The sequence below is a fragment of the Adelges cooleyi genome, unplaced genomic scaffold (genome assembly GCF_023614345.1).
Source record: "Adelges cooleyi isolate 19-005CV unplaced genomic scaffold, UGA_ACOO_1.1 ACOO_flye_CR_arks_rails_tigmint_CR_PRNA_23, whole genome shotgun sequence".
Lineage (NCBI taxonomy): Eukaryota > Metazoa > Arthropoda > Insecta > Hemiptera > Adelgidae > Adelges > Adelges cooleyi.
Window position 1 is genome coordinate 1708999 of NW_026095893.1, and position 24321 is coordinate 1733319.

General features: G+C 33.4%; 1 protein-coding gene across 4 annotated transcripts in view; it reads left to right on the forward strand.

Annotated features, from left to right (window-relative positions):
* The window catches only part of LOC126836078 (neuronal acetylcholine receptor subunit alpha-7-like), a 47427-nt gene that overhangs the window by 12604 nt on the left and 10502 nt on the right, over positions 1 to 24321 (forward strand). For 2 of the 4 annotated variants that reach the window (XM_050569088.1, XM_050569084.1), the window contains exons 2-8: positions 10108 to 10247; positions 12411 to 12455; positions 13641 to 13750; positions 16131 to 16311; positions 16441 to 16516; positions 19035 to 19229; positions 23648 to 23734. In XM_050569088.1, the coding sequence (XP_050425045.1) occupies positions 10108 to 10247; positions 12411 to 12455; positions 13641 to 13750; positions 16131 to 16311; positions 16441 to 16516; positions 19035 to 19229; positions 23648 to 23734 (834 nt within the window). The remainder of the gene's footprint in view (positions 1 to 10107; positions 10248 to 12410; positions 12456 to 13640; positions 13751 to 16130; positions 16312 to 16440; positions 16517 to 19034; positions 19230 to 23647; positions 23735 to 24321) is intronic. The other 2 variants (XM_050569086.1, XM_050569085.1) reach the window with 1 other exon arrangement.

A 24321-nucleotide genomic window follows, 5' to 3' on the forward strand; every position in this document is an offset into this window, starting at 1 on the left:
CTCGTACACTCTTAGCTTCCTCAGACAAACGTTTCTTCTCTATTCAATCTTCTCTCCTCCTGTTCTTCTGCCATTGCTTTTTTTCATAATCGCTACAAAAATGTAAATAAAATATCTACAATACATTCTTTTGAAATAGTCAGAAAAGATCAAAAGACCCGGTGGACTAAACCCGTTAAAAACTATCGCAAATCGTTTCAAGACCCAAGTACATAATACAACTTTGGTGAAACTTAAAAAAAAAGAATTACAGACATTTTTATGTCTGACCTGACAAGCGCAAACTGCTTGTTTGCCGTAATGTGCGCTTTTAGAGTGAACCAAATGGACGCGACAGTTTTTTCCTTCAGTTTTTACGACGTTTCCGTAACGACTGTTGTCGTTTTTATGATTATTCGTCAGTACTTACTGTACTAACGATCAGGCACACTAACCAGCATTTTATTCCAAAGTGTGAAAAATCCTCCGTTAGTTTTAGCTTGTACAACAAGAAAATACAAATATTTGTATAACAATTTAAAAATATTTTTTGCCCAGAAATTCAATGTCTTATTTTTAAAATAAGACATTTCTTATTGTTGTACACTGAATCGATGAGGGGAACTGTTGGTTGACATGACTTTCCCACATCAGTAGCAGTTTATTTATATTGTTATAAAATATACTGTTTAACCTTTTACCTCTGTGAGTTAGGTTAGGTTCACATAGGTTTTATCTAGATATTCTCGACCCTGTTCCTCACTAATAAATGTTTCTCCGTAACGATTACCGTCGACCGTTTGTGTTTTATATATTTTTTATGTATAACAATTTTCTTATTTTGAAAATACTATTAATTTTACTTCGTTCTACGATCTGCGGTTGAATTTAGTCAAGTGATTTTTTTTTTTGTGCACCAAATTACATGGACCGTGTGATATTTGGTCGCCGTTCTCCATCGAGTTGAAAAAGGGAAAAAAAATAATAACATTATTATACAAACAACCGGAATATCTCGTTCCGATATATCGGAAGATTTCGTTGCATGTAAATGTATTATATACTGGGAAATATTGTAATTGGACGGTCTGCTGGTTAATGGAAAAACGGAAACAGCGTTACTACCCGGAGATACGTCCGGGGTATAATATTGGATCAAAGTATCGTATCGGAGGAATCCTTTAATTTTCGGAAATACGTTTTCTTGTTATTAAATTATTTTCCTCGTATCCCCAGCCGCCACCAATATTGAACTTTCTGGTTACTATTAAAAACGCTTGGCCAAACGAAACGACCCCAACGTTTGATACAACAAGATGGCTATCGGTTTAATGCAAGACATTCATTTGCAATTGTTAAAATAATTGCTATTTTGTAGTTTCAGTTTTGTAATTTGGAGCGACTTAAGTCTATTTTATGATAACGTTTACATTAAGTATACTTTTTCAAACTAAGAATAATTTGCCGACCTGTTTTGACTGGTCGATAACCAGTTTTGGATGATTACTATTAGAGTTACAAACATATTTAATTTTGGACGAGATAAATACAACACTACACCATTTTCCACTCCCGTCCTAAATTGTTGAACTTTAATAACTTCAAAAGTAAATATTAAAAAAACTGTTCATCGACAAGTCATCGTTTATAGCAAATTATTATCGTTAAAATGTTATTTATTTTGTATACCAAGGAGACACCAAAGTTTAAATGGTTTTGCGGGTGATTGATTGCAATAATAGGATCTGCCAATTCAGCCACTGAGGTCTAGGGAGTGGCGGGTTGGTGTCACCTGTATAGGATATGTTAAATAACGTTGAAGAACATATGACTACTCGGGAAACGCCCCGGCCTCAATATTGGAGTCTGTAGAGAATTTCGCGGAGCTTACTTTTGTAACAAGATAGCGGTTTTAGAAATAGGAATTGAAAAAGAGGTAGAATCATCGAGCCCCATCTACGGCTCGTCTCGAAATACAAAAAATTATGGTTTGCTTATATAAAACATGACCGCGAAACAAGTGATCGTTTTCATCCCTCACTTTACGTCGTCCCTTATTTTGCATTGAATGTGATAAATTACCACGGTCTGTGCCGATACAAACTCTATATTCATCATCGCCGCGCTTTTGGCCGTGCGCCATGACGTATTCAATAAAAAAATGACGGCGTCAAAATAAATTATACTTACACAAATGTGGTGTACTTTTTTTTTTCTTTTTGCGTTTCCAATATCGCAATATATATTCAAGACACATTTTTATCGTTTCGCTTAGCGCGCACAATACACATTTAACACGACCACCGCGGTGGTTGCTCTGATAAAAAAAAATAAAGAAGACCAACAAAAAATAAATACAAATAGTATCCAGAACAATACAAATACGAAACGCCGGCGTTTTTCTTTTGAATTATTATTAAATGTCCAAAAGCCAATAAGAACCACCAGCGTGGTCGCCGCGCGATAAAATTATTTTATTTCCATTGTCGAGAGAACGAAAATTATTATGATCATTTTAAAAACGTCAAACGCAATAATACGTTGTAAAATTTACAACGGTTAACATCCCCCCGCCGTTTGAGGTTTCCGGCAAAGGTTGGTCTACAATGATTTTACGACGTCGGTCGCAGAAACCGTGTTTACAGCCGTTAAATTATATCGGTATGTTCTGAAACCAATCATTTACGATTAGGTTTTTGATAGAAAATGACGTTGTGCTTATTCGCCTCATTCTCATCGTGTACAATGATGGTTATTGTTAATTGTGCAAACATTTTGTTGCCATTTCATTATCTATTTTTCGGTTTGCAAGCAATTTCATGTCACCATTTTTGCGTTACACATTCACTTTCAGTTAGAGATAAGATATTCGGATAAGAAATCAGTGATAAGATAAAATTAAGTGATAAGAGATACGTGATAAGAGATAAGTGATAAGAGATAACATATCCGTGATTACATTTTTTTTTCGTGGAGTGGATTCTATCTACGTTTAGCCTCTGCATTAATGGTCATTGGCATAACGTTTACATAATATATTTTAATAACGGTTAGACAATAATATTTTTGAAATAACTATAATTTGAGGCGCTCAGATGCCAAACCGAGCAATTCCACTATTTTCAAATTGCGAATAATAGCATGGTTGGATTACAATAGTGCATAATTTTCAGTGGCCAAGATAAATAACTCCAGTTAGTTGAAATTTTCACCATTAGAGTGCGCTAAGTACATTGGCAAATGTACTTACATACATTGTTTCAAACAACTTGAACTGCCTGTGCTGAACAATTTCATTTTATGGAGTTAATCAGCTTGGCTCTGAGCGATTCATTTATATTTCGCCATCGATAAGCTCGTCAATACATTTCACCGTGTCGGAGGGGTTGTACTTATTGGAAACGTTGTTTAACGCGCTCAACGAACCGTTTAGAACATTATTGTCTTTTAGTCCTTTAACTAGAGCGTATTCCAGAACTTTTTCAATCGCCAAGGCTTCAGCCGAGCAAACAAAAACAATAGAGTAAACATAATCATATTCTTATCATAGTTTAACATTTTCTAAAAACTTTCTTGACGCGTTCATCCGAAAAAATAGCAACATATTTTACATACACCCGCGTGTACCTATTTTGCATACTCAAAACCCTTCACCGACATTTTTCCAATAAACCGACGACCATACCAGCTGCTTAAGTTAACGTCGTCTTGTTGTGTGGGGTGACGTTAATAAAGAAACACATCAAGTCGACAGACACTCAAGACTTAAATTGTTATTTAATAATTTAGTCGTTTTTTTAAAACGGCTGTTTTCAATTCGTTGAACATATAAATCATTTCTGTAAATAAACGAAAATAACATATTTCTTACTATACTCCGGTAATGCTTCGATGCACTCCGATCAATACGTCTTAATAAAAAAAAAAAAAGAAATAGGACCTGTAGAAATATGTATTTATATTATATTTAAATGTATTTTGAGGTGCACTTGTTTTTTTGAAACGCTCTTAAGATGTCAATTCTTAGAATATTTTCTTTTACCGTTTTCGCGATTTGCTAATGCTCTTAAATTATTCATGAATACAAAAAGTAAGCCATGTGCACATTTACTTATATATTTATAAACATATGTATATTTATTTAAGGAATTACCCAAAAAGCAAAGTAAAATAAGATAAAATGTATTTTTTTTTTATATTTATATAAAAAAGTCAAGTTAATGCTATGTTAACATAAAGGAATTTTGTTTTGATATTTATTCGTGTATAGAAATAAACTCTTTATGCTTAGGTGAAATTGCCAAACTCGACCGTTTATTTTATACAACTAGCATTAAATTTAGGTTAAAAGGTTTTTTTTTTGTTCAAATAAGATACCTCCAAAATTTCAGATCCTCATCTTAACTCTAAGTTCATCTGCTTGAATTTTATTTTTTGCATTTCATTAACATGGAGAATTTCAATTTTTCATTGAAACTTGAAAGGCAATAAAACTTTTACCAAATTTTAAACGTTCTTAAAGCTAAAATATGACACTTGATAATTTGTAACTTTGGGAATTATCGAGTTATCTGTTGACAAAAACAATTTTTATGGTAAAACATCAAGAGAGAGTGATTGTGTCGTAGTTTAACATAGAGATTTTTTTTTTTCAAAATGCAAAAAAAATTGATTAACTTTCAAGTGAGAGTCAGGCTAGAGATTCGAAATTTTAGGTATTTTTTATCGAGAATCGCTACTACCAATTGAAGGAGGAGGGGGGGGGGGTAAGTAAAAAAAAAAAAAACTTTTTTCGAAACATCCAGTGAATGTGTCGTAGTCAAAAAAACATGACAATACCATAGCGTCAACTCGTGTACAAATCCTATTAGTGTCACGTATTTGGGATACGTCGATGATACACACACACACACACACACACACGAGCACTGACAACTTGATCTTTGTCGTCATCGCAAATCATACATCACCAAGGCGGATTAACCCGCGTGGCGTCAAAGCATTACGTGACGTTCGAACTTTTAAATTAAAACTTTTGCCCGTCCTTGTAGTTTCACGTTTTCCTCTTGCTTGCAGACGAATTCAATAAACCGGAATTAGACCGAAAGTTCCCGACGGAATAACACACAACACTGTGTTATTGATTTTCACAAAAACCTAGTGCTAAACAATATTATTATATCCATTTTGGCTTCGACGTGGTGCGATGGGGAGAAGCAATATAAATGTGGTGTGCCAATATGCGGCAATAGACTCGAATTTAAATTACACCTATCCCTTCCCCATTGTTTTTTTTCTTTTACTTGGAAATTAGTCAGAAAGCAGGACTGATATATTATATCTATGTCGATATTGTATTGAGTGAGGCCATTGGGATAACAAATGTTTTTAAATTGTCGAGAAACCGTGTTATTTGCAGATTTTTTAAAATTTTAACATAAACACGTTGTAACTTCATGGACACAGGACCTCACTTTGGTACTTTCTTACAGTGCTGGTTTATACTGCGCTTGGTTTAGACTAAGCTACATTCTTACTGTACACAGAATCGGATCGAAGCGTTTATTTGAATAAGTCATTCAGGACAATCTTCAATTCTTTGGCATGCCATGGCCAAGTACGACAATTGTGATTTTTGTACAACCATGACATAATTTATCAGTATACGAACGAAAGATATTGTAGTAGTACAAAAATGTAATCTCAAAAATATTGCAATAAATGTTTTTTGAACGTATAAATAAATAATAATTTCTGAGCTAAACGTAAGTTATTTTTTCGTGTAAGGTGTTCACTCGATTTTTTTTAATTTATTACTATCGCGACTGTAACAGCTGTAGAGGGCAAGTCAGGCAAAACAATATTGTAATATTTGTAAATAAATTGTATGGTTTTCTTTTCTCGAGATTCGGTGCTCGGATACGGAATCGTGTTGCCTTTTTATGTTTACCAACCGTTCCTAAATCCTACCCTCTGGCCTTCGATAAAAAAAATAAAAAATAACTCAATAACAACGATACAGATAACGGAGAACGTCCTGACGTTTCGAACCCATCCGATCGTACACACAGTACACCGGTAATGAAAAATCTATATCGTATACCATTTAACAAAGTGTACGGTATTTTTTAAAATAATAAAAAAACAACACAATTCTCACGGGATCTGTTTTCGAAGATTCCATTGCATACTTTAGAAATATGGTCCGACTAGATTTTAAACGTTACACATGTTTTATTTTTTTTTTATTAAATTAGCGTTTTACAATATTATTTTAATGAATCTAATTTGGTTGGGTTATTCGGTCCGGACTCGTTTATACACAATTAATACAATTTGCAAATACTGCCAGAAATAACGACACTTTGGCTATCAGTTAACCCGAATGGGGTACTCATACAATTAAGTATCTAAAAGCGTGTCATTTCATCTTGTCGATCGATCAATTAGACATAATTAGATATAATATAAAATGACAGAGTTGATAGTTGATTTGACCGATTGACCGGCAAACAAATCAAAAGATAATAATAATGAATAAACGTCATGGAAATATCTAGCGATATTGGCTTAAACTTTATTTGGAATGAGCTGCAGTGCCGGTTTAGACTGTGTTTGATTTGGACTGTACTGGTAAACCCTATGTTTGGTTTTTTTTTCATATATAATACACCATACAATAGTTTAAACAAATACCTTTATGGTACTTGGCTACAAATAATTAATTTTGTATCAATAATGTTTTTCCATTCGCCTATAGCAGTCAATCCAAATGTGGGACACCAATCAATTGATGTGAAATACTATAAAAACTCATAACTATTTCCAGGAGCCCATTTTGCGTTACGATTTAAAAAACTTCAATAAACGTCGCGCTGTTTGTAGTCCTTCTGTGGTTGCTCCACATATATTTTATAACTGGAATACATTTTTATTACAGTGATGTGTTTCATTACAAAAAACGGTCACGTTTATAAATTGTCTACGGTGGACTCGCCCGGCGGCCGACCTAAGTACACACACATACGTGTACAGGTTCTCTGATGGTCCTTCGTGGCACCGTTCTGATAGTCAGGATATTGGAAACCCGACGGGTCAGGGTTTTATTATTATTTTCCCTTTGAAATCCAAACCAACAAGCCGTATTGACTTTTATCCGGACCTCGTGAGTGCAGGGTGATTCACTAATTTCCATTATTTTAATGTTCCATTGTTTCTGCAATTGTTATTTTGAAAATTATATTATATACCTTTATACTTAATTGAGAAAAATGTACTTAATATTTTGCCTATCCGAAAACCAATTTTGAACAATTGGTTGTAGAGTTATCGAAATAGTAATTATTCAAAACTGCTTAACGACCGGTCTACATTTTTAGTGGTCTGAAAAGGTGATAAACCATACTATGCATTGACGTTTAAGTATTAACTATCGATAGAACACTCTACTAAAACAAGTCAAATGGACCATCCTGTATAATGATTTTCCTACTACGCTTGCACAGATGTTAACATACGGTGTAAAAAGTTTTAATATTTTCAGTGTGAAAGAAAAATAACAAGAATTTTTTTTTATGCTCCATTTTATTCTCATCGAAGTTCACGTTTAAAAAAGAACCCAAAGTACGCACTAACGAACGACGTCGAGACAAAAAAAAAAGTTTGGACCAAAGTTTTTCGATAGATTTATACCGTTGTCTGCAGCTGTTCGATTTATGGATTAAAAATAAAAGAAAAAATAAATGGACGTAAGTAACACCGGTGGCGCTTTTAAAATGTTTTCCCTGTAATTTTCGACAAAGTACAACTACTCGGAGCATGTCGTAAAAACCGGGGTTTTATTTTCCAAGAGTTTCTCTTTGCCTCCTTTTTATTGTTTTCACCGAAGAACAAACTATATTGTATAATCAAAATATATCTAAAAGATAAACCACACAGGAAAATACTACGATCAATTTTATATACATTCAAGAATATACAAATTATATAAAAATAAATTTAACATAAAAACTAATAAAAAATATATATTTTTAACACAATCTTATACAGAGTGATCCATTTGATGTAAGACACTCATTGCCTTGGAAAACATGACTATTTTGAAAACTAATTTTGTCGCATTCTATTAGGTACATATTTAAAAATATTTTTCAATACTCAGAACATGTTTATCTTCATCCCTGATACGTAAAAAAGTATGAACTTCGTTTTTCTTTTAAACGGGAGCATATGTTTTTGTTATTCCATAAATATGTAGAACAAAATTTTAAAGAATGTTATGGCTTAAATTTTACAATGAAATGTGTTGAGATTAAATGAGTGTCTTACATAAAATCGGATCACCATGCATTATTAAAATTGGATTTTCCTTAGTTATAAACTTAAAATCACAATTAGATAATTAAATCGAAATTGTATAATTATTATTTTTTTATAAACATGTTTGCAATTATAAAATCAATGGCAATCGGTCAATGGTTTAGTTATTTATCTCTTAATACTATCTAAGTTACTTTATTGAGTTAATAAAAATAGTCTTAAACTTATTAAAGCGAAGTTTATATATTTATAGGTCTTTCGATTATTAATCTTGATGATTGGTAGGAACGGAATAACCTAAAGAGTAAATAATAATTTTGTTTATAACCAAAATATCTTACAATATAATATATAAATAGATAAGTTACTAGGAAACGTTTAGTATCGAAATGGTATGTTTTAGTCGTCGGGTTTCTTCTTTATTCCTTATTCTTTTTAGACATTTTCTCTTGCTTACTTATAACATTCTCAACAGAAGGTACCAATTATTAGAGCAACCGATGACTGCAATATTCAATTTCAATGTTTAACTTGTTTTTAAGAAATTTAGGTGTCAAAACCGACTTTAAATTTTAGAGTTTTTATAATTCGGGTTTTTTTTTAATTCAACTAAAATATGAATGCGTTAAACGGATCGAGTGGGAAGGTCATGTCTGGAGGTCAAACGGAATTTTAAAAGAAGCTCTGGTAGAAAAAAGAAAATGGAAAAGATAATCGAAACAAGTGCAAAACGGGAGTAACAATAGCGGACAGAATGGACAGAGACAGATGGTGGAATTTAATAGAGGCAGCGAAAGTCCTTCAAGGACCGTAAGAGCTTATGAAGAAGAAGAATGAACATTGCCGATAATTAGCTATTCTTTTTTTATTCTTCATACCTAACTCGTTGTCGTCCAGTATGCTACGTAGGTATAGTTTTGCGTTCTAGTATTTTTTATCCAATTTATAAAAATTCAAAAGTCCAGAAGAAAACAATGACATTCAAACTCTTTGAAATCCCACCCCTCATAAGGCCGTACCGAGTATTACAACTGCGTTGATGCCATTATTAGTATTATATTTGAAGAACTTAGCGCAATAACCGGACAACTGTATAATATTTTGAAATTTTCCACGATGGCCGTACAAAATTGTTTATACCATTTTCCACAATGGGTGGTTAAAAGAGCGTTTTGCAATATCATTACAAACAATAGCCCGATTTGACCGTTTGTCGCAATCAAATGTAGATTATTATGCCATGATCGTTTTTCCATGAAAAACGGTTTATAATAATTCAAACGCATTTCAATTGCGTTGGTATTGTTATGATTTTGTTTTTAACCGATATGCGCACGCGATGGGATCATTTGTGTGATACCAAAAGTTAAACGGTGGTAAAACGTCACGAAAGCATCGAGTGCATGAATTTATTACAGTAGAAGCAGCAATTTCAGATACCGGATGAATTAGCTACGACCGAATAGTATTGTCATGTCACGACGCGATGGTCTGATAATAATTAATGGTCGGCATTCGTGCCCTGCTCTCCATTATACGCCAGTCAGAAAATCCAAATGGTCATTCCAGAATATTCCCCATTAGCGCGACACTATCCCGAAATATATTATTGTTTTATAGCGCCACCACAAAAGAGCCGTGTAAACGCAATTTAGCACAATAAGCGCTGAATGCGCGTGGCCGGTGATGATGGTGATAACAATAATAATAATCATTGTGCCGATAGCAGCACTCGAACAATAATGTATTTGTAAAAAAATTTAATAATAATTAAATAAAAAGTTTCATTTTTTTTTTTTTTCGTTGCAGAAACACTATGCGGACCTCACGAAAAGCGATTGCTCAATGATTTGTTGGATCCATATAACACGCTCGAAAGACCAGTAGCCAACGAATCGGAACCACTGCAGCTAAGCCTCGGTCTCATGCTAATGCAAATCATAGACGTGGTAAGACACACGCACAACGAAAATTTTATTTAATTTTTGTCTAAAATAGCTGAAGAACAGCTTTTAACTGTCCAAATTTATTTATATCTTGTTGATTACAACAAAATAACTGAAAAAATCTAAACGACGCTTGTACTGGGAACTGACTCTTATAACGTACCTATTATAATATTGTGATCGAAATGAGTTGAACAATTCAATAGACACATTAGTTACCGTTAGCGGAAATTTGATGAAATCATTCTCAATAATTATAATATTGTCGATCACGTTAACGCAAGCCAAATTTTCAGTTTAATTGTAGTGTTTTTGTAGTTTTAGCTTTAAAACAGAGAGGAGAGGCTATTGGTTTTTTTTTTTTTTTTTTTTTTTTTTTTTTTATTCTTTTTTAAAAAATATTACAAATGTCACAAGTTTACAAAATGCTTGCTGATACTAACTTAAAAAAAAAAAAATTAAACGCTTATCCTCACCATTTCTTTTATCGAGAAAACCTAAATAATATAAACACACATTTAATGTCGAAAAAATTATGCATACTTAAGACCACCGTGCTGGATTTTATTTGTATTTGTCATAGATCTTAGCTATCATATTTGCCATAGTTCAGTCGGTAAACAAAATAATATGTTAGTACTCCACATTATTTACTTCCCCAGTTGCTTAATATTAATAATTAAAAACGCGATAATTTTTTTAAAATAAAAAACTATATGATTATAACCATTTTACTACCGTCGTTCCAAATTAATTATATATTTGTGACTATTTATTTGCATAAAGTAAAATTATTCCATTGGACTATCGTTTTTTTATTACAACGAGAAAAATTTTAAAACATAATTCACAACTTTTAACAGCTATACCAGACGATTTTTTCAACTCCCCGACATGGAGGGCATTATGTAATAATTTATATAATAAAATACACTTATATTTAAGAAATATCTCTGCCATTCTCTCGAATAAATAATATTGTCATAAACTTTTTTTTGGTGGATCCTAAACAAACGTTGAAAGTTTTCTGAATTCAGTCTAGTACCTACTATAAAGTGAAAGAAAAATTCAACATCAGATATCACGAATATTATACATAGCCTGCGACAATACAACTGTGTTCTGTTTCCAATACAAAGATATCTATTATTTACCCTACTCAAAATGTTTTTGACTTGATGTCCGGAAGTTTTGATAATATCGTCGACTTATGTGAATATTCGTCGATAAACTTTGTAAAAGATAGTGTTCAAATGATTTTTTTTTGTTTTCGTTTTTACCATCATTCCCGCTGTTTTTGTATTATATTAATTGTACATGCGATTAAGTCGGAAATTAAGAACAATATAAGTAATAAACAAAAAATGGTACGATTTCAAAATCATAAAATATATTTCACTGCTGGTCTTATTGCACGATGGTTTAATCGAAATGTTTGTACAAAGTTCAAAGCCGACCGAGTTCAATGTAAATCTTACAAGGAAATTTTATTCGGGCTTAGTCAAATAAAGCTCAAGACGCGGGCACGTTTTACGTACGGTTGACTGATGGCAAACATTTTGAATTGCGGTCCCGAATATTTTATCCCGACTTAAAAGGCTGAAAAAATAAATAATATACTATAAGGATATTACGGCTTTACGACCTTTATTTAAAGGCAAACGTGCACGGTGGAGAGTACGGAAAAGCGTGGCCGGTAACCTAAGGACAAGTCGGGCAGGGCACTTCTTTAGTTGATTCAAAAGGCCGAAACGACCTCTGCGACTGCAGTATAAAGTTTAATAAAAAAACATTCCCATCGTTCTATTATAGAAATGTAAGTATGGAAATTTATGTAAGCGTCACTTGTTTTATTTTCTTATAAACGGCTCGGCCACCCCGTTTGTGACTGTGTACTGGTAGGAGACAAGTGCCACTAAAAAATGTATGTACCCGTTCTTAAAGCGCAAATGTCAGTTGCCCGGATACGTCGCGCGTTAAGAATGTAAATTTATGGGCTTCTAATAAAAAAAAACTGGAGTACACAGTGTTTTCCATTTTTATTTGTATAGTAGACAAATAAAATGTAGGTCACACAAATCCGAAACGAAAACGTGTCACAAGATATACATATTTTGTTTCAAAACTAACCACGAGTCAGAATTGTTAATATTTTTTAATTTTCAGGATGAGAAGAACCAGCTGTTGATCACCAACATGTGGTTGAAATTGGTAAGAAATTATGTACATTACATTATTATTATCTAAGAACGTTGTGTCGTTTTTTTTTTACAGTTAAAATTAAATTATGCATTTTTATATAACACTGCCATTTTACGCCATTCAACCATCTAGTATCATTCTTAAGCGTCTTCTGAATAAACAAAATGGTATCTTTTTTTAAAGTTTTTTTATTTTACAAATAACTTCTTAAGACCAAAAAACACTTGAAAATAAATCACAAGGCCCTCGAGAGATCTTACATTTACAAAACCCATTCAATACACACAAGACCACAGTCAAATGTAGCGCGAATGATTTAATTAAGGACTAAAATAACGTTGGACAATTTTATTACAAGCAAATGTAGTCCATCGTAAAGAGTACATTTGTCTCGAGCTTAAATCTCTGGCTGTTTTTATTATAAAGGGAATAAATGAATAAAAAGCGGTTGCATTAAAAATACTTAACCAAAACATTTTCGTACCGTTGAAATGACACGCTCATTACACAGGTTAATATAAGGCTTTCATCTTGGCAAATGCGACACACACCCGGTGGGCGGACAAAGGTACTAGTTTATTACATTTCGGCTTAATTCGCATAAAATTAACTAAAAAAGATGATAATTTAATTGCATACCCGTTATTAAATATAAAAAGAAAAGAGAAATTTCCCACGGTAGACGGGCACTGTTGCCGAAGCACAAGCCATTTCAATGACACGTTAAAAATATACAACCTACAAAACACAACGTAAGTGAAAAATCAATGTAAGCTGCAGATGAGGCCACCAGTGGTTTGGCGAGACTGTAAAATATATTAAGCAAATAATTTTTGTTTTAGGGCAAAAAGACTCGACAATTTAAACTATTAAAAGACTACTGATGGATTGTCTCCCCAGCTCTTGTTATTTTATCTGTTTTTATAATTTTCATAATATAAACTAAAACATATTTAAATAAAAATGTAAACAGTTTAACCACGCTAAAATGTATAGGAAATGTTATTTATTACAATAAAAGCAAGACCTCTCGGGTGGTCGAATGATGATCTTTAAACAGGACAGGCAAACTGGACCAACTAATTTGGTCACCCATAATCGATAACACAATATGTTATGGCGCTCTTGATAATGCCCAAATACCTACTCCATCCGTAATTGTACTTGATCGCATGAAACAAATTTTGATTCCAGGAGTGGAACGACGTGAACCTCAGATGGAACCACACTGAATACGGTGGCGTCAAGGACCTGCGAATACCACCGCACAAGATATGGAAACCCGATTTGCTCATGTACAATAGGTCGGTGCATATTTCATGTTATATTATATTTGTTGTACGTGACATTAGGGCCGTGCGATAAATTCCGGGCGTTTATCTTTTATGCGTTTAGGGATCTGATGGGAGGGTCGTTTTACGTGCGCAAAAAGGCCGAGCTGGGCACGGGCAACCAGACTTGATGGTTTTATTGGATGAGTAGAATATAATATTTAGTAGTAATGTGGGGTAGCCTCGGGGGGGACGGCAAGAGAAGGCGGGGGGTGTACCGGAAATTTTGGACGACTTCCAAAGTAGTTGTTACGATATTCGGGTACGGGCATGACGTACAATGTTGATATGGTTGAAAAATATCACAAGTTGCTGCGTTTAGGCCAAATTCAAAACGGTTTTTATGAGACAAGGCGAGAGAAAAGTTTTAAAAAAACTTGCGCATAATTTGTATTATTATTATGTCGGAGAGGAAAAACTGCAACTTTTCTTATTTTGTGCTGTAAAAACGTGGATCCAGGTTACAGACCTCAAGTGGAGAGTCCACGCTGTCGGCTAATTTATGATTTGTTTTAATCGTAGTGGCTTGCTCGAGTAGATTTAGGAGAAGCACGATAAAGCACAAATTACGATTAAAGCAGTGGTCTTTTCGGCACTCGCCCGGAACGACGGTGAGTAGTTATACCACACGCGAGATAAGGAAATAAATTAATGTGACGGAGTTTGCGAACAAACTGAGTGGAAATAGCTTAGGACAGACGTCGGAGACGGATGAAATATACGAGAGCTTCTAGTGGAGGAAATGAAAGAAGCCGCTGTTCAAATTGCACGAGATAAATTTAAGCTATTCTATAAGCATCAAGTCGTTTTTATAATGTGCCGAAATCAGTCACGGGTGGATGGAAGGGGTAGGATTTTAATAAAATGTTCTAGCAAGTCTCGTTATTTTTAGCTTCGATGCGGAGCAGCGATGCTATTGGTTTTACAATGATGTGAGCTTTTTTTTGTGACTGTGTTCGCTATAACCTTTTTAAATACTGGACTAACTCCTTTGAATAGCCATGAATTCAGAACCAACGACCCCAAAAACATATCATTTGACTACTTTTGAAGTCTTTTACACAAAAATCTAGAAAAGTGTTTTAGCCTCGATGCTGAGTAAGAAAGTATAAAAGTGAGGTTGAATGCGTTTCTTTGAAAGTGATGGTATCCGAGTAAGCCGGTTCAGTGGGATAGAAGCATAATGGGATCAAAGCATAGTGGGAACGGAGTGGTCATAGGTCTACAGTAATTATAACAACTGAAAGTGATAAAACCACTTTCATATAAATGCTTTGATGCTAATTTGTAAACACTGCACCTCACTTACTTACTGTGCTGCTTAACACTGTGCTTGGTTTGGAATTCACTGGTTTGAAAATACTAACTACTGATTCGTATCGAAGCGTTTATTTGAAAGTGATTTTTTCATTTTCAGTTGTAATAAATCCTGTAAACCTGTGACCTCCCCTTTCCACTATGCCCGACCCCACAGTGCCCCAACACCATTATGTTTCGTCCTCACTATGCACCGACTTCACTGTACTGGCTTTTATTAAAAAGAAATGTTTCCTTCGAAGGAAAAATATTGGATCATAAATATGTCTGTTGTCCTGAAATAAACGCTTGGATGCGAATCTGTAGATAGTGGAAATACAAATACCGATACAAGTATTGTATAAAGTGCTTAATATTGTATTTTTACTATAAGGGTGCATGCGATTAGAGTCAATCGTCTGTATTTCTCTGTTCACAACAATGTTATAGCACCACTTTAGATCTATCTCCATTCTAAGTTTCGGACCTTAACCCATAAAACTACACCTGAAAAAACGAAGTTAAAAAAAAGTCTGGCCTCTTCTAGGAGCAATTTTAAGTTGAATAATAAATGTACATTTGTTTTGGGTACTTTTCTCGATTTTGAAGGGGAAACAGGGGGAACGGGGAAATTGTTGGTCCTATAAAAGACTTTTCCGGTACAATTTCTGATGTATACACTTGCTACATGAAGAACGGAAGATATTGTGGGTTCAGACGCAAAAAACCAAAATAAAAACGCAACCTTGTAAAAACAATACCTTCTCAGTAGAAGCCAAAACATTTCATTTTTTAATCGATTCGAGTCACAATATCCCGGATGGTTAGGTTTGTAGAATTTTTTTTCCGCCGTTATATCATCAACATTGAGCAGGAAATTTGGAATTTCCCCTTGTGTAGACAAAGACGGATTTTTACGAATCACGCTTCCTTCGTGGAATAGGGTCAAAAAGCTAGACGAGCGGGTTCCAGGCGCTAACACTTCCAAGATCCAGGGGACAGGGTCACGGCTGATAAACAGTGATTAATACTGCTGTCGGACCTTTTTATATTTTAGTGCTGACGAAGGTTTCGACGGTACGTACGCCACCAACGTCGTAGTGAACAGCAACGGCAGCTGTGTGTTCATACCACCGGGCATATTCAAGAGCACTTGCAAGATCGACATCACGTGGTTCCCGTTCGACGACCAAAAATGTGATATGAAATTCGGCAGTTGGACCTATGACGGGTTTCAGGTAAGCGTAGACGTAGTTAATAGAGTAAAATTGTGTAAAATAAATTGTACTCAAAGAGCAAAGCTTAATATGCTATTAAAAATAATACACAATAGTAAACATTAATCAAGATTCGTTGATATATTACAGCTGGACCTTCAACTCCAAGACGATTCCGGTGGAGACACCAGTGGTTTTATCACTAATGGTGAATGGGACCTGCTTGGTAAGCGAACCAAACAAATTAAAAAAACAAAATCCTAATATTCTGATTTACGATTTGAACCCCGCTTTGATTTTTTTCATTAACATTCATCATTTTGTCATACTTAAGATTTGTCATCGACAAACCAAAATATTTAAATTTTGTTTAGAAAAATGATAAATTTGTAAAATAAAAAAGCTCCATGCTTATTTATTTATTATATTTAATTTGGTACTTAGTTTATTTTGTTTATCGATTTATAATGCAATCAATCGATATGTTAGTAAAATAATAACTAATTAATTAGTAAGTAGGTAATTTCAATATTAATAATTAGTATGTCCTCATTTAGATTAATTTGTAGAAATATCAATTATTTTTCTTCATAAACGGTATTCAAATCATTATTACAGCGGAACGGTTTAGTGAACATTCTCATTAATCCAACTATCAAAAATAGTTTTCTAATCAAAATTTCTCTAAATCTGAATTTAAAAAACTCTAAATAAACTACATCTAAAGCATAACTTTTTTTTCATTTTGTCATTCTAATTTGTACGAAAGCCATCAATCGAACATTTTTCCAGCAATTTAGATTCTTGAATATTAAATTGAATGTTTCTCATGTGTTTAAATTTTTCAAATATTTATTTTGTTGTTTTGAAATAATTAATTTTTCGATAAACATTGTATGTTATAGCATTACCCTTCGGTAAGTTTGATAGCTATTACGTATCTTAAATTTGTTTGCATAACTAAAAATCAAAGACACCATACTTTTTAATCAACTTATATAGAAAACCAAAAGCAATTAATTAAGTTGTGATTCACAATTTTCTAATTTAATATACACACTACAAACATTTAGAAGATAATATTTTTATCCAGGTAATGTTTGCAAGTATTTCTTAATAAAAGCTTCCACACTCCTTTTTATCCAAAATGTCTTTTAATAATATCCATCGTTTTAAAAACATACTTCATTAAAAATTATTGTAAAATAATTATACATTGATAAAGATAAAAAAGAGTTAAAAATAGCAAATACTATATTCAACCGCACTTTTACCGACAAGCACGTTTGGCAAATCTATGTGAATGGCAATTATGTAAAAATAGGTATCTACTTAAACTTCACGAATTATTCATAAAATTCATTGCTGAATTTCAATTTGATATAAAAAAAAATTACTTATTATATTTTGTTTATACTGTTTACTTTAACAAAAATGGTTGAAAACGAATGTAATTAATCAAATTCAACAATGTAATTATAACTTCTTCGATTATATATTGTTGTACACTTATGCCACTCAATAGAAAAAAATCCGCCTTTTATAAACACATTTCTATATTTTATTAATTTTCATTACTGAAATAATGATTGTTTAGAATCTTTCACCGTCAAGTCATTTGTAGCATCGTTCATTTTAGCAAAATAAATGTAGATTTATTTCATGTGAAATTTTATTTGTAACATTTTATTTTTGCTCCTAGAGTCACCAATAACATGCAAATTCGTTAGCAATAAAAAGTAGCTTGTATTGCACGGTGTTTTTGTAAGAGACCGAATAGTTTGCTTAATTAGTTTGTTTTTTTTTTTGTAGATTTAGAGTATGGAAATGCCATATGTACTTGTAAAAACTTTTGATACATTTTTAGATTAGTATATCGTTTCATCTCTTTGCTTTGGATGATACTGCTTTCTATTATGTTATCTCTTGTGTGGAATATTTGTTTAAATAATATCGCCATATTTATAAACGTTATCAATTCGATACTGTCAAAACTGGAGACCGTTCATATCACGCTTGGCACCGGTCTGGCCACTGAATGGCATACTTGATTTTCTGACATTCGATAACATGTTATTCGCCCACTTTGTTCTTGCGGTTATCCCCAATGGCAAATATCTCTGTTTTTAAAAATATACAAAATATCTTATTCCATTCCCATCTGTGTTGCAACCGATGCGAGAAACATGATTTCGGAAGACTTTTGGACCGTGTGTCACGTACCGACAGTCTTAAAAAGTCAGTTGCAAACAGGGCCGGTTGTGGAGCGGTCGGGCCTTTGGTATGCAAGTAAGCGTTCGATAAAACGTCTATTAAAAAATATATATTATCATTCTCCGTGCGTGCGTACTCTGTGCGTGTATGTGAGTGGAACTGACGTAAACGACTGTTATCGAAAAGATTAGCAGAGGGATGACAAGAAGGAGTATATAAAGTACTCTCCAGCTGTTTCGCGATCGAGAATTATTAATTTAAAAATGCATCGATTCCGCAAAGAGATAATATTATCATACACAAGAGACCAGCTATCCCGTTTCCGTTTCCGGTAAGCGCGGCATCGTAACGGCTCTCCAGTTCGACAGCGGCATAAAATATTTTCGTCTTTATTTATATAAAAGAAAAAAAAACCAATGACGTTATAAATTATACGATATTAAATAACATTGTTTGTAATTAATAATGAAAATAAAACCGTGTACTTGTGTAATATTTTGTTTCCTTCAACACTCCGTTCCTTTTGACAGGCGTTCCTGGCAAACGCAACGTGATCTACTACAGTTGCTGCCCCGAACCGTACATAGACATAACGTTTTCCATCTTGATTAGGAGACGAACCTTGTATTACTTTTTCAACCTGATAGTCCCGTGCGTGTTGATTGCGTCCATGGCAGTACTAGGATTTACTCTACCGCCGGACTGCGGCGAAAAACTATCTCTAGGTAAACCAAATTATTGTATTAATATTATAATGTGTTGTTTTTTTAAATAGTATTATTATTAAACGTAGCTATAAATATATATATACATTTAAACGCACGCTGTGTAACGACAGTATAATAAATATGGCGCGATGTCACCGCGAAGTGTTAATCATTATGTTGTTTTAAGAAAAACAAACACTAATGAGTTATTGTAGATCTTGAGAAATCATTGAACCGGAACCGCTAACCGCTGTGATATAGAAACGTGAATGGTACGAATAATATATAATATTGTGTGTGTATAATCTAATATTGTTATTTTCAGGACCTTCGTAACACGTCTTTCTCGCTCAAAGCTCTTCCGGTCGCAAATTAAAAACTTTTATCCCCTTTTCGAGTATTCTGAATGATTATAACTTTTCGTATTCTCTCCGCCGTCGTCGACATTGCGCAGTCGTTATATATTCATCGGTTGTGCAAAAGTGGCGATTCTCGCGGTTTAGTTTTAACAAAAAAAAAAACTTCATATTTCGTTTCTTTTAATCTCTACAATCTTTTAATTAACCGAAAACACCAACGAAACGGCCCGGATGGCGAATATAAAGAAACTTTGTCCGATATTATATACCATTAGGTGATTTATTGACTCGATTTATTTTTTTCAAGAGAAGGTTACTCTTCTATTTACTATAATATTACCACCGCGTTAATCTACCTATTCATCCGACACGGTGATTTATTGCGAAAAACCGAAGTTTCCTAATTTATTATTTTTTTTTTATAAAATACTCTGAGAACCTTTACTCTGTTGTTGGAGACGGTGTGGCATGTCTAACTTATGGGATTATTTCAACCACGTGCCGAACCGTATAACTCATTTCTTCGGATAAGCAAGTCAATAAATAAGTATTGTAAATGTCGCGTTTGTTTTCAAACTACATAAATTTAATACATTTATAAACGCTCAATTCTGCTCGTTTAAGGTATATTATCAAAGACCGACGTTTCGAAGGGGATGTTTACGGTTTTTTTTCTTGAACGACCGAAATGTGCTTGAGAGTTTAAAGGATACCGCCAGACGTTTATACGGTGAAACGTTTTGTTCACTTATAAATAATATATTATGATTGTTTGTCTGCCAAAAGTGTAACGACGGTAAATTCAAAGGACACGTCGCGTCGTGTGTTAGTTAGATTTTTTTTTCTGAAATTACAATATAGATAACCTTGTACGGTAATTCATGTAATGATGTATATGCATTGGAATATTAGTTCGTACTACCGCAAACACCTTGGCCTACGCATTATTGTATTTTTGTGCTGTCCGTATCCGCGTACATGAGTTCAAGAGAAGAGCGAGAAAGACGTGACTGCGCGCTCAACGTATTGAATATTCCATTCCAATATTAAGTTACATTGACATGAATATGACTTATGGCTTGGGGGTCTGCCGATCATTTTCGTCGTGAAGCAAACCTAACGTAACCTAATCTTCCCGATATTAATAAGAGAATAATGATAAGAGAACAGTGATCAGTGTTCAGTAACAAAACGGATGGGAAAGATAGATGTTTCTAGATAGAGGAAGGGGAAGGAAGTAAAATGATTATAAACATGAATCTTCTTATAGGCCCCATAAGACATATTCGTGATCAAATGTTCCTCCTTTATGGAAAAAATTATTATATATGGATATATATATATGTGACTGAAAACGCCATATACGAACGAACTTTTGGAGCACCCGTCGCGGAACATTCTGAAACTTACTCTTCAAGTCTATTACAATAAAAATATATTCTCAAATTTAAAAAAAAGGTGAAAATTCATAGAAAAATTAAAAAAACGGAAAATTATATTAATTCAACTATTTGGTAACTGTAGTCCATTTTTCTGTTTTTTTCAACTTCTATAATTTTTACACTTTTTTTATTTAGTAGTTAGTAATTTTCTAAGTGTTTTTTTGGAGAACCCAATTTTAAATATTATATACAATTTTTTTAGCTTTCTAAAAAAAAATTATTAAACCAATTCTCAAATTTTAGGAAACACGAAAAACCCAATTTTTTAGATTATAATTTCAATGACCTATTGTTACTCGAAAAAAAATTATTACTGTTTTCAGTAAGCTGCAATTATTTTAAATAAGAAAGTAATTTTTAATACATTTTTTTATTAAAGAAGGTACTATAAAAAACAATAAAAAAGAAGAGTAAAGAAAATAATAAAAAAATTGAGCATATTCTTTTTATTGTAATAGACATGTAAGATAAGTTTCAAAAAGTTCCACGCGCGATGTTCAAAATGTCTGTTCATGTTTGGCGTTTGCATCCTTACACCGATTATATATATATTTTTGGTGGTCCTTATTTTGAGTTTCGTAGAATTTAAATTGTGACACCCCCTCAATTTGCTTAAAGTGATTAAAAAAAAAATGGCAAGAACTTTTGATAAAAACATGTGCCTGACAACACATACTTTTACCTAATCATAAGGCATCGAAATAAGATTCAAAAGTAACTAATATCGCACTATATGGGTCATAATTCAAAGAATAATTACAGACATAAAAAATTGTTATGCGTTTTAGAAAATATAAGTGCGAATAAAAAAAACTATTCCCTGATAACATACTATTACCAATTACCTAGGAATTCCTGCAAAATTCTCTTACTAATTGGTTCCCAAAATAGTTTGCATTTTTACATAAGATTTTGAGTGACATAACTATTAAGAAAAGGATTTTGCAGGGAACATTGTGAACAAGTTTATAGTTTTTTAACATAATTTTTTTGTAGAAAAAATTGTAATAACTATTTTTTATAAGATAAATGTTACGAAAATCTCAAATAAGGATCACGCTTGTATAAATATAATATACACAAGGTTTACCAGAAACAAATGTCGCACTCTATGGGATGGTACTATATAGGGTGCCCCTGTGAATTGGATTTCTGTGGGATTAATTATTTTCCGTTTGACGATCATATCAGACGATTGATTTCAAAGTAAATACTGACTATGGGGAATTTCCTACAAGGTCCTTTTTTCATAGGATCATTTTTCGGGAACTTTTTTATGGATATTTCACAAACAAATATGGTAAAACCCGAATAACATTCTCACCAGAGAATTTCAAAATATCTACTCTTAGGGTTCCTTACGTCGTACCACCCGGAGAGCGCGACATTCGTTTCTAGTACACCTCTATATTATACAAATATATATATATATATAGATCGTCTATCTTTTTTTTCCATCCGATTATCCTTTACTCTCGGTTGTCCGAGAAAATATACAAGTTTTTTTACAGCTCAGCGATCAACGAGGAGTCTGGTTAACTATTCTTGTTGTCCGAATCCGTATGTGGATATCACGTTTTCTATTTACATCCGCCGCAGAACTGTTTATTACATTGTCAACCTGATTATGCCGAGCGTGACGCTGGCCATCATGGCTATGCTAGGATTCACGCTGCCCTCGGATTGCGGCGAGAAAATGACCTTAGGTACAATAGTATAATGCACAAACCACTCCGATACCATCACAAACACTACCGATAAATCCCCTCCGACACAATAACGACAGTACCCAACAACCTATTATTAGTTGCATTTTTGTGTTTACAACAATATCAGTACGTGTACCACAGATATAATATATTATATTGACCTAAATAGCCGATTGTGCGTTCAAAAGTAAAGTCTGTCCGCCATATGCTAGTAGGGCAATGTGTTTATACTATGTTCGATCGGCGGCTACAAGAGTTCTTATCTAAACCCAAGAAAGAGTCAGTGACTTCTAGCGCTCCTTGTGGATAAATTGTGGAACTTATTATCTTTCACCGATTATCATTATTATTTTCAATCACGTTTACGATAACAGCTGACTATCAGTTTAAGATAATAAGTTTCACGATTTGTCCACAAGGAGCGCTACCGGTCACTGTCTTTTCCAAATTTTTTTAGATAAGAACTCTTGTAGTCGAGCTCACTAAGCAACCAGTCTATCTACAGTCATGCTGTGTATATCGATAACATAACATAAACATTGCCCTACCTGCATATGGCGGTCAGACTTCATTTGTTATTTAGGTAATAACTGTGACGTGTACCCAATACCAACTCCAAATTGCGCGCGATTGGTCTGATAACTATATCATACGGTTTAGCAAATAATAATGATAACAATTATTAAGGTACATGCGAAACTGACAGTGGTTAATGGTTCGACGAGCGGCGGACCGTGAAGTGATAATTGAAAGCGGATATTGTTATGACGGCCAAAGTGGTTTCGAACACTCGGTCTTCTTTTGTATCGTTTGTTTTTTATTTATTTTTTACATTTTTTGTACATATAAGTTTTATTTTTTTTTTCCGTCGCTAAACAGGAACGTAGGTAATGTGTTTTGATTATGATTTTTTTTTTTAATTAAAGGTGTAACGATACTTCTGTCGTTGACCGTTTTTCTAAACATGGTCGCCGAAACAATGCCGGCTACTTCGGACGCAGTTCCTCTTTTAGGTAAAGCGCGACCGGCGCAAAATGATTTATTTATTTTTTTTGCGAATTGGTTTTATTTTTTGTCAGTGCGCAGATTCGTTTGTACGATGAATTTTGATGTTATACGCTTTTCGTATAACGTTAATTCCGTTGCCCAATGCATTACATATTTTGTTTTTGTCTTTGTTCCGCGGTTGTACAACTTGGCTAAGGAGGGCGGCACACAGAGAGGTTTACCGAAACGCGTCCATATCCACAAAACGATATTAATATTGTTGTTGTAACAATTAATAATAGCCTATATTATTTTGTATATTTTCACAAACATATGGAGGTCGAAAACGTTGAGTAGGTAATTAACTACTCTATGTTTTTTTTTTTTTTAAATTGTTATTATTTATTTTCTTTTGAACTTTTATTGTTTTTTATTTATTATTATACTTTTTTTTTTCTTTTTATTAGACCTAATTTTTATAGGTGATATCAACGGTCAGAAAAATCCCATCCCTCCCCCCCCCCTATCTATAATTTTTGTTTTTAATTAATCCCATACATTAATGTGTTTAACGATATTAACAATAACATAATGTTTTCTAAGGTAACTAACA